This window comes from Monodelphis domestica, chromosome 7, assembly GCF_027887165.1.
Source record: "Monodelphis domestica isolate mMonDom1 chromosome 7, mMonDom1.pri, whole genome shotgun sequence".
NCBI lineage: Eukaryota > Metazoa > Chordata > Mammalia > Didelphimorphia > Didelphidae > Monodelphis > Monodelphis domestica.
The window spans coordinates 88,041,164-88,055,444 of NC_077233.1; the positions used below are offsets into that span (position 1 = coordinate 88,041,164).

At 36.2% G+C, this 14,281-nt stretch overlaps 1 protein-coding gene across 8 annotated transcripts in view; it reads right to left on the minus strand.

Annotated features, from left to right (window-relative positions):
- Positions 1-14,281, minus strand: part of RAD54L2 (RAD54 like 2) — a 202,898-nt gene that overhangs the window by 108,673 nt on the left and 79,944 nt on the right. For all 8 annotated transcript variants that reach the window (XM_016424608.2, XM_056804998.1, XM_007500532.3 and 5 more), the window contains one exon: positions 3,464-3,670. In XM_016424608.2, coding sequence (XP_016280094.2) covers positions 3,464-3,614 — 151 coding nt within the window. In that variant the 5' untranslated portion in view covers positions 3,615-3,670. The remainder of the gene's footprint in view (positions 1-3,463; positions 3,671-14,281) is intronic.

The window sequence follows — 14,281 nt, forward strand, 5'->3', positions numbered from 1 at the left end:
GAACATGCCCAGATCTCCCCAATCCTTAAAAAAAAAAAATTCCCTTGACTCTAACATCCCTTCGATGTATCATCCTACATTGCTACTCCCTTTCACAGAAAACTGCTACATATCCTCCATGTCTCCCCCTCACCCCCACAAAAACAGCCCACTCCAAGGTCATCAAAGATTTATTACTAGATCCAATGGCCTTTTTTCTCAGTTCTCATTTTTCTTGATCCTTCTGAAACATTTGATACTGTTAATGGCTCCTTCCCTAGGTTTTGAAGACTGCTTTTTAGGCACCTTTCCTATCTATATGACTATTCTTTTCCTATTTTTGTGCCTGTCCATCATCTAAGACCCATCAAATGCTAATGCTCGTAACTCAGGGCTATTGAAAGAGTCTTCTGGTTTTTCTCCCTGCCTCATGTCTCTCCCATTTTGCCCATTCTCCACATATATCCCACCACTTTTCCTTTTTTCAATAAATTCCAGTGGCTTTCTACTGCCCCAGGATCAAATAGAAAATCTATTGTTTGGTGTTGAAAGCTCCTCATCATTTGATTTCACCTCTTCCAATCCTATAATTAAGCTCTATGAATTTCAAGATCTCATAAAACTAGCCTCCTTGAGATTTCTCCCACAAGAAAATCCACTTTCTCTCCATGTATTTTTACTGGCTGTCATCCATGTTTGGACTTCTCTTCCTCCTTACCTTTGTCTCTTGGCTTCACTGGCTTCTGTCAAGTTTCTGTTAAGAGTCTATCTTTTACATAAAATTATTCTTAATTCTCCTTAATGTTAATGCCTTCCCTCTGAGATTATTTCCAAGAAGGTTTCTATCTTCTCTGCACACAGTGATTTACATGATATTTTCCCTATTGGAATGTAAGCTCCATGAGAGTAAGCATTGCTTTTGACTTTCTTTGAATCCCAGTATTTAACACAGTGCCTGGTACATAATAATAAGTAAATTCTTATTGACCAATTCCTCTCTCTTTTGGTGATCTCTTCAGGTCTTATTAATTCATCAAATCTATGTAGATGACTCACAAAGCTATATATACAGACTTCATAATTCTCCTGAGCTCCTAAAGGACATTTCAAACTCAACATGCCCAAAACAGAACTCATCTTTCTTCCTAAACCTAAACAATCCTTCCAATGTTTTTATTTCTGTTGAAATTCTATTGAAAATTCTGTCAAAAACTGACCATCTTACCAGTCACCCAGGTTGATAAATGAGGAGTCATCCATAATTCTTTTATTTCCCTTGCCCACCACATTGAATCAGATAGTCTTATTAATTCCACCTCCAAATATCATACCACTCATCCCCTTCTCTCTACTTAATACCACATCCCTCCAAGACTAGGCTTTCATCATTGTTTTAAACCCTTGCTTTCTGTCTCAGAATTGACACCAAGTATCAATTCCAAGGCCAATAAATTCCCTTGCAAGATTTTGGGAGGAAGAAATTAAATAATATACAAACAGACTATATACAAAACAAATAGGAAGTAATTTTCAGAAGGAATATACCAAATGATAAAGAGTGGAGAAGGCAAGGAAAGGAGGATCCAGAAATCTTTAACTTTTATGTAAAAGGTGACTTTTGAGTACCAAATGTCCAATGGTCCTTCTTTCCTTTCTCTAGGTGATATTCTTCCACACAGATTATAATGCCCGTACTGCTTCTTTGATCTTTCAGCTTATTCATTTTTACAGCTGAAGTACTTTTTTCACTTTTCAAAAGACTTCATTGTCCCCGCTAATTTGAAGAGTGAAGAGATGTTCCTCTAACCTCAAGGTTTTTTTCATGGGCACTGCTCTAACCAACACCTGAAGTATAGAGTAAAAAAATATCCAGGCCTACTAGAATGTTCCATTATGACTGAGTGAAAATGTTTTGCTTGAAATTGCAATAAATACATGGATGAATTGAAAAAGTCACAAAATCGCAATATTTAGAAAGAGTCTAAATATTATCGTCATCAAGTCCAACCTATACCTGAATAGGAATTAATTTTTCAACATTCTTATAAGCAGTCATCCTTCCTCTGATTGAAGACCTCTAGTGAGAATAAACATTTCCTAAAGAATTTGTTCAAAAATAGAATCAATTGTCTCAAGTGATAGTGAGAAATCCTTTTCTGAAATTAGCTTCTCTGCAACTTCCACTCATAGAATGCTTCTAAGATGTAGAGTGAGTTCCAGGACTCTTTGAAGACATGATTGCTATGCAATCCTATTAGTCATCGCCTACAATCAATGACTTTATGAAAAGATAGAATTCAAGGTCTATCGCTAGGCTGAAAAAAAGATTCTAAACAGCTGAACATCAAATATTAAGATCATCAGAAAGGGTAATGAAGGAAATGGAGATAAATAAAAGGTCACTTGGACTAGTCCCCTCATAGATGAGCTTCAAGAATTGAAACAATGAGAGTAAAATTACAAGAAAAAAATGCCCAAATGAGGTCCAACTGGTTAAGATCTAGAGAAATCAGACTTCTGAAGGTAGAAGATACCTTGGGAAAATATTTAATCTAAGCACTTCATTTAATAGATGAGGAAACTGAAGCCCAAGGTGGGGAAGGGATTTGTCCAGGGCCACAAATCAAGTTAGTAGCAAAACTAAGATTAATAACTAAATCTTCTAATTCCTAATAAAATAGGAGTTCTTACCATTACACCAGGAAGCTGTAATAATTAAAATTAAATTATGAGGCTGCTAGTACCTTTAATAACTTTATTAAATCAAAGTAGTAGTAGTACAGAGAGGGAAAGTTAGAGAAGAGGTAAAGAAATACTTAGCTCCTTAATCTATTAGCCTCAAAGCTGAGCACCAATAAGAATCCCTCCAGGTTCCACACTCTAGCCAGAAGACCCCTGGCAGGCTACTGGGTCTTTTCTTATAACCAGTTTTATCCACTCATTAGCTCTCACTCATAACATCTCAGGAACCAACCATAGTTTCTTAATTTACGTGGACCTCCCCCAAGAGGCAGTGCCTGTGGAATCAGTTTCCTGTCTCCTTGGTTACTTGGTTCTTTAACTTCCTTTCTGTGAGGTACTGTCAATACCTGAATTACTCAGTGGTCTTTGACCTACAGGTCATTGAGAGATGACGTTAACAAAGCATCATAAAGGAGAGAGAAATTCTCTTCCAACAATGCCTTTATGGTTACTGAAGTGATGATAGTATTTTCTGACTATATCACTACGTATCATTTGATCAGGAGGCTCTGGCAGCATAAGGCCTCTTTAATTGTACCCCTGTATTTGTATAATTAAAATATTTTGTTGTGATCCCTCATTGTGACTTTTAAAAGAAAAAGAACAAGAAATAAAATATCAAGAACTATCTGGGAATAGATTACTTTTTAAAAATTCAATAAGGGAACTCCTCTACTCTCACAAAATCATTTTTGAAAGAACACCGATGGATCGAATAGTATCAGAAATCCCAACTACTTACCATTCTCATCAAGCAAATCTTCCTCATCATCTCCATCATTGCCCTCCTCCATTGCCTCCTCCTCCTCCTCCTCCTCCTCCTCTTCCATATCCTCCTGCTCCAAGTCTGGGTCCAAGTCTGGATCACTCCCTGAGATTGACTCGTCTGACATGGCTCCCAATAGTTGTCACTGTGCATTACCTACTCATGGTATACAGTGGGACAGACCTATGGGGGAAGAAAAGAAAGCAAGAAAGAGCTCAGAATTCCCATTCCATGGGGCAACTGGGTAGCTCAGGGGATTGAGAGCCAGGCTCAGAGATGGAAGGTCCTAGGTTCAAATCTGGTCTCAGACACTTCTCAGCTGTGGGACCCTGGGCAAGTCACTTAACCCCCACTGCCTAGCCTTTACCAGTCTTCTACCTTTGACCTAATACATAGTATTTATTCTAAGACAGAGGGTAAGGGTTTAAAAAAAATGATCTACAGTTTTCTAGCATCTTCAAAGAAGCCTACAAAAATTACTATGGTAAGCCAGGAAATTAAAAACATACTAAAATTACTTGGTATTCAAATCACAGCTAGTTGCCTAATTATACAGACTTCCTTTCCTTTTTCTTCCCCCTATTTTATTACCCTTTACTTTTATTGAAGTTATTTTTTCCAGGCAAAAAGCTGCTGAGGTATGCAATCTTTTATTAGGGTATCACTTCCTATCACAACAAATATTTCAGGCTCAGATTAAATTTGAAACAGAGCTTTTGGGTTTCCTTAGGAAAAAATGGAGAAATTAGATGCATCACTTTTGAGTTACATAATTACTTTAGGAAAAATAAAGATAAGTTTAAGACCTCTAAGATAAAGATAAAAATAACATAATAATTACAATTATAAGATTGAATTGTTTGGCCAGAAAGATCACTTATTTACTTTTTAAAGAGGAGTAGGCAAAGAACATCTGTGAAGATTTGGTAATAAAATATAATAATAATTACTTCCATAAAACATCTGTAAAACGCATTTAGTCAAAGAGATGAAAGACTCATCCATAAATATAAATTAATGTCCCATTATTTCCAGAGCTAAAAAACAGATTTTAAGCCTCTTGGCATGGATTCTATCATGTGTTTTTAGATGCATTTGTGGCTGTTCTGAAAAGAAAATATCAATTAAATATTAACCAATTTGGATAAGGAATTAGCTTCTACAATATTTGTATGATAAGAATTTTCTATAAACTGATGCGTGTTTGGAACAAAATGAATTGCTATGTTTTATCAGCAATTGCTCCAAGAAAGAATAAATATTTTGCTTTCAGAATGACTGAGTTGGTTAATTGTGGAACAGATGATTGTGGGCTATATTTTAGGTAAAATTTTAATTAGCCTTTATATACACATAATCTAAATAATGATAAAATTGAAGGAGACATTTTGTTGCCCTGAAAGGGCTATATCCTTTAGCTTCTCTTTTCCTGGGTCTCGGTTTCATTTGAAAGAGAAAGGAGACTTCCAGGTAAACATGGCAGCAATCTAGACGTGGGACTCTTCCTCTCCTCAGCACCTACCGATATAGGCTACCTTAAAAGACCAAAAACCCCAAATTCATATGAACGAAGGGACTCTACAGTAGGGCTTAGCATTGAAGGTACATGAGATCTGGGCATTGCCACATTATAAGGGGGAGAAAAAGCTCCTACCAAAACACGAGCTGATCTACATTCCCCCACCCCACCTACGGAGCCCAGAGTCAGAGCCAGCACGTGCAAGAATCAGTGAGTGAGCGAGGGGCACCTCTAGAGTGAGTGAGGGGCACATCTCTGTCCTTGGCAGCCAACTAAGACAACCAAAGACCTACCCCTGAGAGCAGCTACACCTGAAACCCCAGCAAGCTGAAGAGCACAGACTATGAGTGCTCGCAGGAAGATAGCACAGAGAAGAGCAACACACAGCAGAAGCTGCGGAGATTCAAGAGCTTGCCTCAGGCAAAATCCTTCCTCCTTAACTCCATACACAGAGAGTCTGCCCATCTCACTCATATTTCTGACTAAAAAGGGAAGGAAAAGCCTCCACAGTGATGGCAAATAGTGCCTAGGAACAACAACCTCCCTCTGGCAAGAAAAACAAGAAGAAAGGGCTGACCCTGGAAAATTTTTACAAAGGAAAAACCCAGGCTACAGAGGAAATTCAAATAAATGGACCAAAACCTTCCCTCCAAAATGGAAATTGTCCACAAGCTCTGGAAGTATTTAATTTAAATTGGAGCTTATCAAAAAGATGGAAGCCTTCTGGCAAAAAAAAAGTGGGAAATAGTTCAAAGAGAAAATAACAGTTTAAAGGACAAGAACTCCAATTGGAGAAACAGCTGAAAGACATAAAAAGCAGGATAGACCAAACTGAAAAGGAAAAGCAGTCTTTAAAGACCAGAATTAGGCAACTGGAAGACAATGATCTTGCAAAACAGCAAGAATTAATAAAGCAAAGTCAAAACACTGACAAAATAGAATAAAACATAAAATACCTCACTGAGAAGTTGACAGATCAGGAAAACAGAGCACAGAGACAATTTGAGAATCATTGGTCTACCTGAAAAGCTAGAAATAAAACAGAAATCTTAACATCATACTACAAGAAATCATCCAAGAAAACTGCCCTGATGTTCTTGAACAAGGGGGCAAAATAGACATTGAAAGAGTTCATAGAACACTCTCTACACTAAATCTTAAAAAGACAACTTCCAGGTATGTAATTGCCAAATTCCAGAGCTTTCAAGCTAAGGAGAAAATTCGACAAGAAGCCAAAAAGAGACAATTTAGATACCAAGTAGCACCAATCAGGATCACAGAAGACCTGCCAGCTTCCACACTAAGAGACTGAAAGGCCTGGAACATGATATTCAGCAAGGCAAGAGAATTGGGTCTTCAAACAAAGATCATCTATCCATCAAAACTGACTAAATACTTCCAGGGGAAAGTATGGGCATTCAACAAAATAGAAGATTTCCAAGTATTTGTAAAGAAAAGACCAGAACTAAGTGGAAATTTTGATAACCAAACACAAAGATCAAGAGAGGGAAAAGGGAAAAAATGTATTTTATTCAAAGTCTCTTCTTTAAGGGCTACAATTAAATCAAATTATATATAGTAATATATAGGTTAAATGTTATTTGTAACTCTCAAAAATTATATTCACCATTATAGTAATTAGAAGAATCATTCACAGGAAGAGATTGGGGCATTAAGGGCTATAAGATGATATTTAAAAAAAAAAAAAGAAAAGGGAAGGGGGGATCGAAGATGGCACCAAGAGATACTTGAAGAAATAAAATAAATTGGATAATCTTTATCACACAAAGATACCCATGGGAAGGGGAAGGGAAGAATACTCTTATAAGAAGGAGAGGAAGAGAGTGCTAATACATAATACTTAAACCTTACTCTCAGTGAAATCAATTCTGAGAGGGAAGAGCATCTAGATCCACTGGGGTCTTGAATTCTATCTTATCCTACAGGGTAAGGGAAAAGAGAAAACTAAGGGGGGGGGTAGGGAATACCAAAAGGGAGGGAAAGAGAGGGCAGAGGGAACTTAACAGACCCTAAAAAATACAAGAAGGGAACAAAAAGGGAGGGGCCAGAAAGGGAAGCATATTAAGGGAGGGGATTAAGGGGACCCATAAAATGAAAACAAATAGGAGAGTGGTTTAGAATCCAAAACCTTACCATATGTTTTCTACAAGAAACATACCTGAGGCAGGTAGATATTCACAAGGTTAGAATTAAAGGTTGGAGCAAAACCTATTGGGCCTCAACTGATAGAAAGAGGCAGGAGTTGCAATCATGATATCTGACAAAGTGAAAGTAAAAATAGTTCTGATTAAAAGGGATAGGAAGGTAAATACATCCTGATAAAAGGGAGTATAGACAATGAGGAAATATCAGTAATCAACATGTATGCACCAAATGGTATAGCATCCAAATTTCTAAAGGAGAATCATTGAAGTTGAATTGAAAGAGGAAATAGATAGTAAAACTATACTAGTGGGAGACCTGAACCTACCACTATCAAATTTAGATAAATCAAATAAAAAAATAAATAAGAAAGAGATGAGATGTGAATGAAATCCTAGAAAAATTAGAGTTAATAGATATATGGAGAAAAATAGAGACAAAAGGAATATACCTTCTTTTCAGAAGCACATGGTATATTCACAAAGATTGGCCATGCACTAGGTCATAAAAACATTCTAAACAAATGCAGAAAAGCATGAAAGAGAAAGGAAATTTGTGTGAATTTTAGGTTTACTCCACCCTGCTTAGTCTAACAAACAGAAATGTCTACACCTCTACTTAAGGACTAAGTGTTGAGAAGGATGGCCTATGACAGACATGTGCTAACAAATGACAAATCAGAAGCAACTGACAGACCCTCTGGGCTTTCTTAAGTCAAGCTTAAGCTACCATTGATACATTTGAAACACAGGAAGTAATGTAAAAATCGGTCTATATATTTCACAACCCTTCCTCTCTCCGACCCCTTTTCACGGAGAGATGGCTCTGGCTCTCGTTGAGGGGCGGAGGCATCTTGGCGTGGTTGCAGCTATTGTCTCAAATTGGCAGTGAGCATCCTTAGTGTGGTGACTGGGAGAAGCTCAATATCATGGGTCAGGTGAGGCGTCTTCCTTGAGCTCTCTTGGAGTTTAGGCTGATTCCTTTTTTTCCTTTATCTTTCCTAAAAATGCCATCCTCCTAGGAGGCCCCTCATCTCAGAGGAGGCCTCGTGGCTGGAAGGTATCTGAACTCCTCTTAGCTCAGGCTAGGCCAGAGAAATCTTATACCCATTTCCCTCTCTCTTCTTCTTAATTCCTTCCCTCTATATTAATTAAACCACCATAAAATTCTCAAACTGACTTGAGTATTTTTATTGGGATTTGAATGAATCCCTGGTGACCATAAGGATAATATATTAGTAAAAAAAAAAAAAAAACCCTAAATTTACCCCTTATACTTGAATTAGATAATGTTGCAGATCCCTACCAGCTTTAAATCTTATGAACCAAGAAGACCAAGATTTCTACATACTCCACAAATGACAAAATGTGTTTCAAAACTCCAAGCCCAAGACCCCTTTTAGACAGATGCAAATAATTTTTTCACATTAGTAAACATTTGATTATCTAGAACATATGACACAGCCTAAAAAACAAAATGACTCACAGCTTTTCAGCTATCAATACTCACAAAGAGAAAGCTAGTTTTTTTCTGAAAACAGTGGAAATATCCAAACCATTAGGACCTTTAAATTCATTCCATCATTTCCTTCTGTACCTTACTACTTTTACATTCAACTAAAATTGTTCTCCCTAGATCACATGTTAGAAAAGCTGGAGTTTGTAGATGCTGCTCTCCAAGATACCTAAAAAATATGAAAATGGGATTTATGGAAAAGGGGAAAGGAAAGAAGCATTTATATAAAGACTAGTATATGCCAAATATGATACGAAGCACATTTTAAAAATGTCTCATTTGATCCTCGTTTTCATTTTCAAGGTGCTATTATTAACCCCATTTTATTCCTAAAGAAACCAAACCAAATGGAGGTTAAGTAACTTGCCCAGACATATATTTACTAAATATCTGAGGTCATATTTGACTGTGGTCTTCCTTTACTTCAGACCCAGAGTTCTACCTCTAGATGCCTCTTTAAATTAATAATAATATAAACAAAATACCATTTAGTACCACCTCCATTAAAAAAAAAGTTTTAAAAAATTAGAGCCTGGTTCCTTAGATCTAGCCAATTATATCCAAAAAGGCAGAACTATTCCTCCTCTAACTCTCACATGGCAAAAAAAATTAAATTTCCACTAGCACATGCCAAATAGATCCAACTCTCTTTTAGAGATATCCCTTCAACTTAAAAAATTGTAAAAGTGATCATGGATAAACCTCACTTTAAAAATATATGCTAAAAAAAACCCCACTTGTTTCTCAACAAAATTATGTGAATTCATAAGATCAAATGCACTATGAGAGGTTGCTAGTTAAACATATCTCAATCTGTAGGGGAAAATGGAAAAACTAAAAATTTTAAAATAAAACTTAGTTTTTTAAAATTAAGAAAGGAAATAGGGACTAAACCTGTAATTCCATTCATATGCACAGCTTCTGGTGAGGAACTTCTACTAGTATAGAATGGTCTCTTCTCTGCAATTTAAGAGAACTAAAGAGTGAAGTCACTTGACCAGAGTTATATAACAAGTATTTGTCAGGAGAAGAACTTAAACATAAGGGTTCTTGGCTCTGAGGCTGGATCTTTGTTTCACTACACCATGTTGCCTCTCATTTAAAAAAAAAAATTATTTCAGGTATTCTGGAAAGCAGTTTATTTGGAACTATGCCCAAAGAGCATTAAAAGACTGCCTGTCCTTTGATCCAGTCATACCACTGCTGGGCTTAAACCTCAGAGATAATGAGGAAAAAGACTTGTACTAAAATATTTAAAGTTATGCTTTGTGGTGGCAAAAAATTGGAAGATGAGGGAATGCCCTTCGATTGGAGAATGGCTGAACTACTTGTATCTGTTGGTGATAGAATACTATTATGCTGAAAGGAATAATGATCTGGAGGAATTCCATGGGAACTGGAACAACCTCCAGGAACTGATGCAGGGCAAAAGGAGCAGAACCAGAAGGACTCTGTACATAGAGACTGATACACTGTGGCACAATCAAATATAATAGTCTTCTCTACTAGCAGCAATACAATGACCCAGGACAATTCTGAGGGACTTTCTCTTATGAGAAAAAACCCTATCTACATCCAGAGAAAGAATTGTGGGAATAGAAACAAATACTAATAATATGGAAATAGGTCTTGATCGATGACAAACAAACTAATTAATCAATTGATTGATTTAGAGATGATAATCCATAGCTTTATTTTAGCCGAGCATTCCAATCTTCTGTCCTGTTAATGTCTGGGTTTCTTGGGATTTTGTTTCGGAAGGATGGAAATAACCAACTATTAAGCATCTAATATATGTCACACTGTGTAAAGTGCTTTATAAATATTGTACTGTTTGATGTTTTTATTTTTAGATTCCTTCATTTTATTTTTCACTTATTTTTAACATTCCTTTCTTTTAAAATTGAGTTCCAACTTCTTTTCTCCTGAAAAAGCAATGATATACTATCAATTATAGATATGAAATCATCATGCAAGGTATATCTCCACATTAGCTATATTGCAATAAATAAACAAAGCTAGAAAAATAAAGTGAGAAAGGTTACACTTCGATTCACAGTTCTCTTTCTGAAGGTGGATAGCATTTATTCATCATGAGTCCTTTGGAATTGTCTTGGATCACTGTATCAATCAAATTAGCCAACTCTTTAACAGTTCATCATTGCAATATTCCTGTTACTGTACTTCTTACATCAATTTTTATCAGTTCACATAGGTCTTGCGATGGTTTTTTTTTTTCTGAAACAACAACCCCTTCATCATTTCTTCCAGCACAATTGTATTCCATCACAATCATATGCCACAGTTTGTTCAGCTATCCTTCAATTGATGAGCATCTCAATTTCCAATTCTTTGCCACCACAATGAGAGCTGCTAGAAATATTTTTGTATGTAACAGTTTTCCTTTTCCTTTCCCTTTGAGCTCTTTGGCATCTGTTGGTATTTCTGCAGCAAAGAGTATGCACTGTTCTCGATAGTCCTTTGGGAACAGTTCCAAATTGTTCTCAAAAATGGTTGGACTTGAGGGCAAATCAGTGGTTCAGGCCTAAAGATGGGAGGTCCTGAGTTGAAATGGACCCTCAGAATCATCCTGGTTATGTGACCCTGGGTAAGTCACTTAATCGGCAGTGGTTTGCCTTTGCAGCATTTCTATCTTAGAACCAATATACAATATTGATTCTTAGACAGAAGGTGAGGGTCTTTAAAAAAAAAAAAGACTGGACTATTTCACTACTACACCAACAGTTGAATAATGTTCCTATTTTCCCTCATCTCCAACAACATGTGTCATTTCTGATAGGTGTAAGATGGTACCTCAGAATTATTTTTACTTGCATTTTTTAATTAAAAGTGATCTAGAGCATTTTCATTTGACTACTTGAATTCTTCTTTTGAAAAGTGCCTGTTCATATTCTTTTGACCATTTATCATTTAGGGAATGGCTCTCATTTTATAAATTTGACTTATTTCCCTATATACTTAAGAAATAAGGCTACTAACCTGAGAAACTTGACATGCAAAACTCTGATTCTACTACATTTTCTATAGTACCTTTTAGCAAAATCTAGTTTCCCTGATTATCTCTTTTAATTAGGTTTATTTTTGCATTTGCTTTATCTGAGATCATGATTGCTACCCTTGTCTTTTTTACTTCAGCTGAAGCATATCAGATTGTACTCCAGACCTTTTTGGACAATATATTCCTGGATTCTAGTTGCTAATCCATTCTGGTATCTGCTTCTCTTTTGTGGATGAGCTTATGCTATTCAGCCAGAAAGTTATGATTACTGTGTATTTTCTTCTATTTCTTCTTCTCATGATCTTTTTTATCATATCCCTGTCCTCAAAATCTGTTTTGTTTCTGACCACTGCCTTTTTTTTTTAATCTCCCTTTCCTTTTATCACCCCTAACCCCCTATTTTCTCTTTTTCTCTTATCTCTTTCTCCTCTTATTTTTCTATTGGGTAAGAAAGATTTCTATAAATGAGAAGGGGATGGGGAAGGAGGAAGAGGGAGACAGAGAATTCTTCCCTCTTTTAAACTAATTCCAATGAAAGTGACAGTTCCAATCATTGCCTACCTACCTATGTTCCCCTCCACTTTAAAAGTTCTTCCTAGCACAACTCTCTTAGTGAGATTTCCCCATTCTACTTTTACCAGAAACCATGATAATTTTTTTAAAAAGCCTAACCATCATATTTCAATTTTCCCAATGCATACATTCATCCTTCACACCCATTTTTACATAATTCCAGCGTAATTGTCTCATACTATTGCTCTCTATTTACACTGCTTTACACTGCCCTAATAATGATATTCACAGGAATTACATAGCTTAACTTTATTGAGTCCCTTGAAATTCCTCTTTGAATTTACCATTTTATGCTTCTCTTGAGTCTTGTGTTTGAATGTCAAATTTTCCATTCAGCTCTTTTCAACTAAAATGTCTGAAAGTCCTCTATTTCATGAAATATCTACTTTCAGCCCTTAAGGAAACTCTGGGTAGTTTATTCTTGGTTGTAATTGTAGCTTTTTCCTTCCAAAATAATTATATTCTAAGTCATCTGATCCTTTAATGTGGAAGCCACTAAATTTTATGTCATCTTGATTGTGGCACCATATTTGAATTCTTTCTTTCTGGCAATTTGTAATGTTTTCTCCTTGATCAGAAAATTGGAATCCAGCTATAATATTGCTGGAAGTTTTTATTTTGGGGTCCCACTGAGGAAATGATTAGTGGATTCTTTCAATTTCTATTCTACTTCTCTGGATCTAAGATATCAGGACAGTTTTGACAATTTCTTGAAAAATATCTAGGCTTTCTGGTAACCTAACAATTCTCAAATTATTTCTCCTTCATCTATTTTCCAGGTCAGTTTTTTTTTCCCCAATGAAATCACATTTTCTGCTATTTAAAAAAAAATCTTTTGTGTTTTATTGTTTTTTTCTATATCATGGAGTCATTAGTTTCCACTTGACAATTTCAATTTTTAAGAAATTATTTCTTCAGTGAGTTTCTGTACCTCTATTCTCATTTACCCAAATTTACTTTGTAAATAATTCTTTTCTTCAGTGAATTTTTGTGGTTCTCTTACCACTAGGTCAATTCTGTTTTTTAGTGTTATTTACTTCAGTATTTTTTGTATGTCTTTTATAAAGCTGTTAATTCTCTTTTCATAATTTTCTTCCATCACTCTTTTCTGTTACCAATTGTTCTTCTACCATTCCATATTATAATCTTGTTCTAGGTTTAATGTCTTGGACTTTTTACCATGGCAAGGAACATGGTAATAGCTTTTGATAGCCAAGTTCTTGATTTGTTCTCTGCTCATTAACTTTGTTTTCTGCTCATTTTTACACTTTATTTCTTCACTTTGAACTTTATGTGAAAGTTGAGCTCTACTGTCTCAAGTTTTGCAATTTCTTCTATTTTTCAGAGCTAGTTCTGGGAGTCTGCAAGTTTTCATTGCCTCCAAAATAATGACTGCTATGGAGAAAGATGTAGTCATTGCTTTCCTGGTCGGTGCTTTGGTTTTTACCCGGGAAAGGCCTTTGCTTCCCTGCATCCAAGAGCACCTATAACTCTTCTTGGCCGTATATTTGTGACCAGGTCCCCTGTGTGAAGATAGGATTAATTCTCCACTTGCCTATTTTTAGCTAATCAATTCAAGAACTTAAAGTACTTAACAATAAGTAAGAGAATTCAATAGTTACTTACTAGAGTAAGCACACACTTCAAAAGGCTATTGCCACCCCCACTTGGGCAGTGCTAGGTAAATTGAAAGACTATGATTGGTTCCTGTAAAGTGGGGAAGAGACAGGAAGTGACATGGGAAATGGGCTATTAAAAGTCCTGAACTTCCTGTCCAGAAGACTTCTTTGGACTTCTCCTTGGAACTTCTTCTCCTTTAGAGTTCATCTTTAGAGATTCTGCATCGGAGCTAGACTGAAGGAGGAGACTCTTTCCCTGGATCCTGAGTTGGCTTCCTGGATGAGTAGTTGGCCTTCCTTTCCTGGCAGAAGCTGTGATGGTGGAACCCTTGCTGATAACACTGAGCCTCCTGGTTTAAGAGACTACCACAACTCCACGCGGAAAA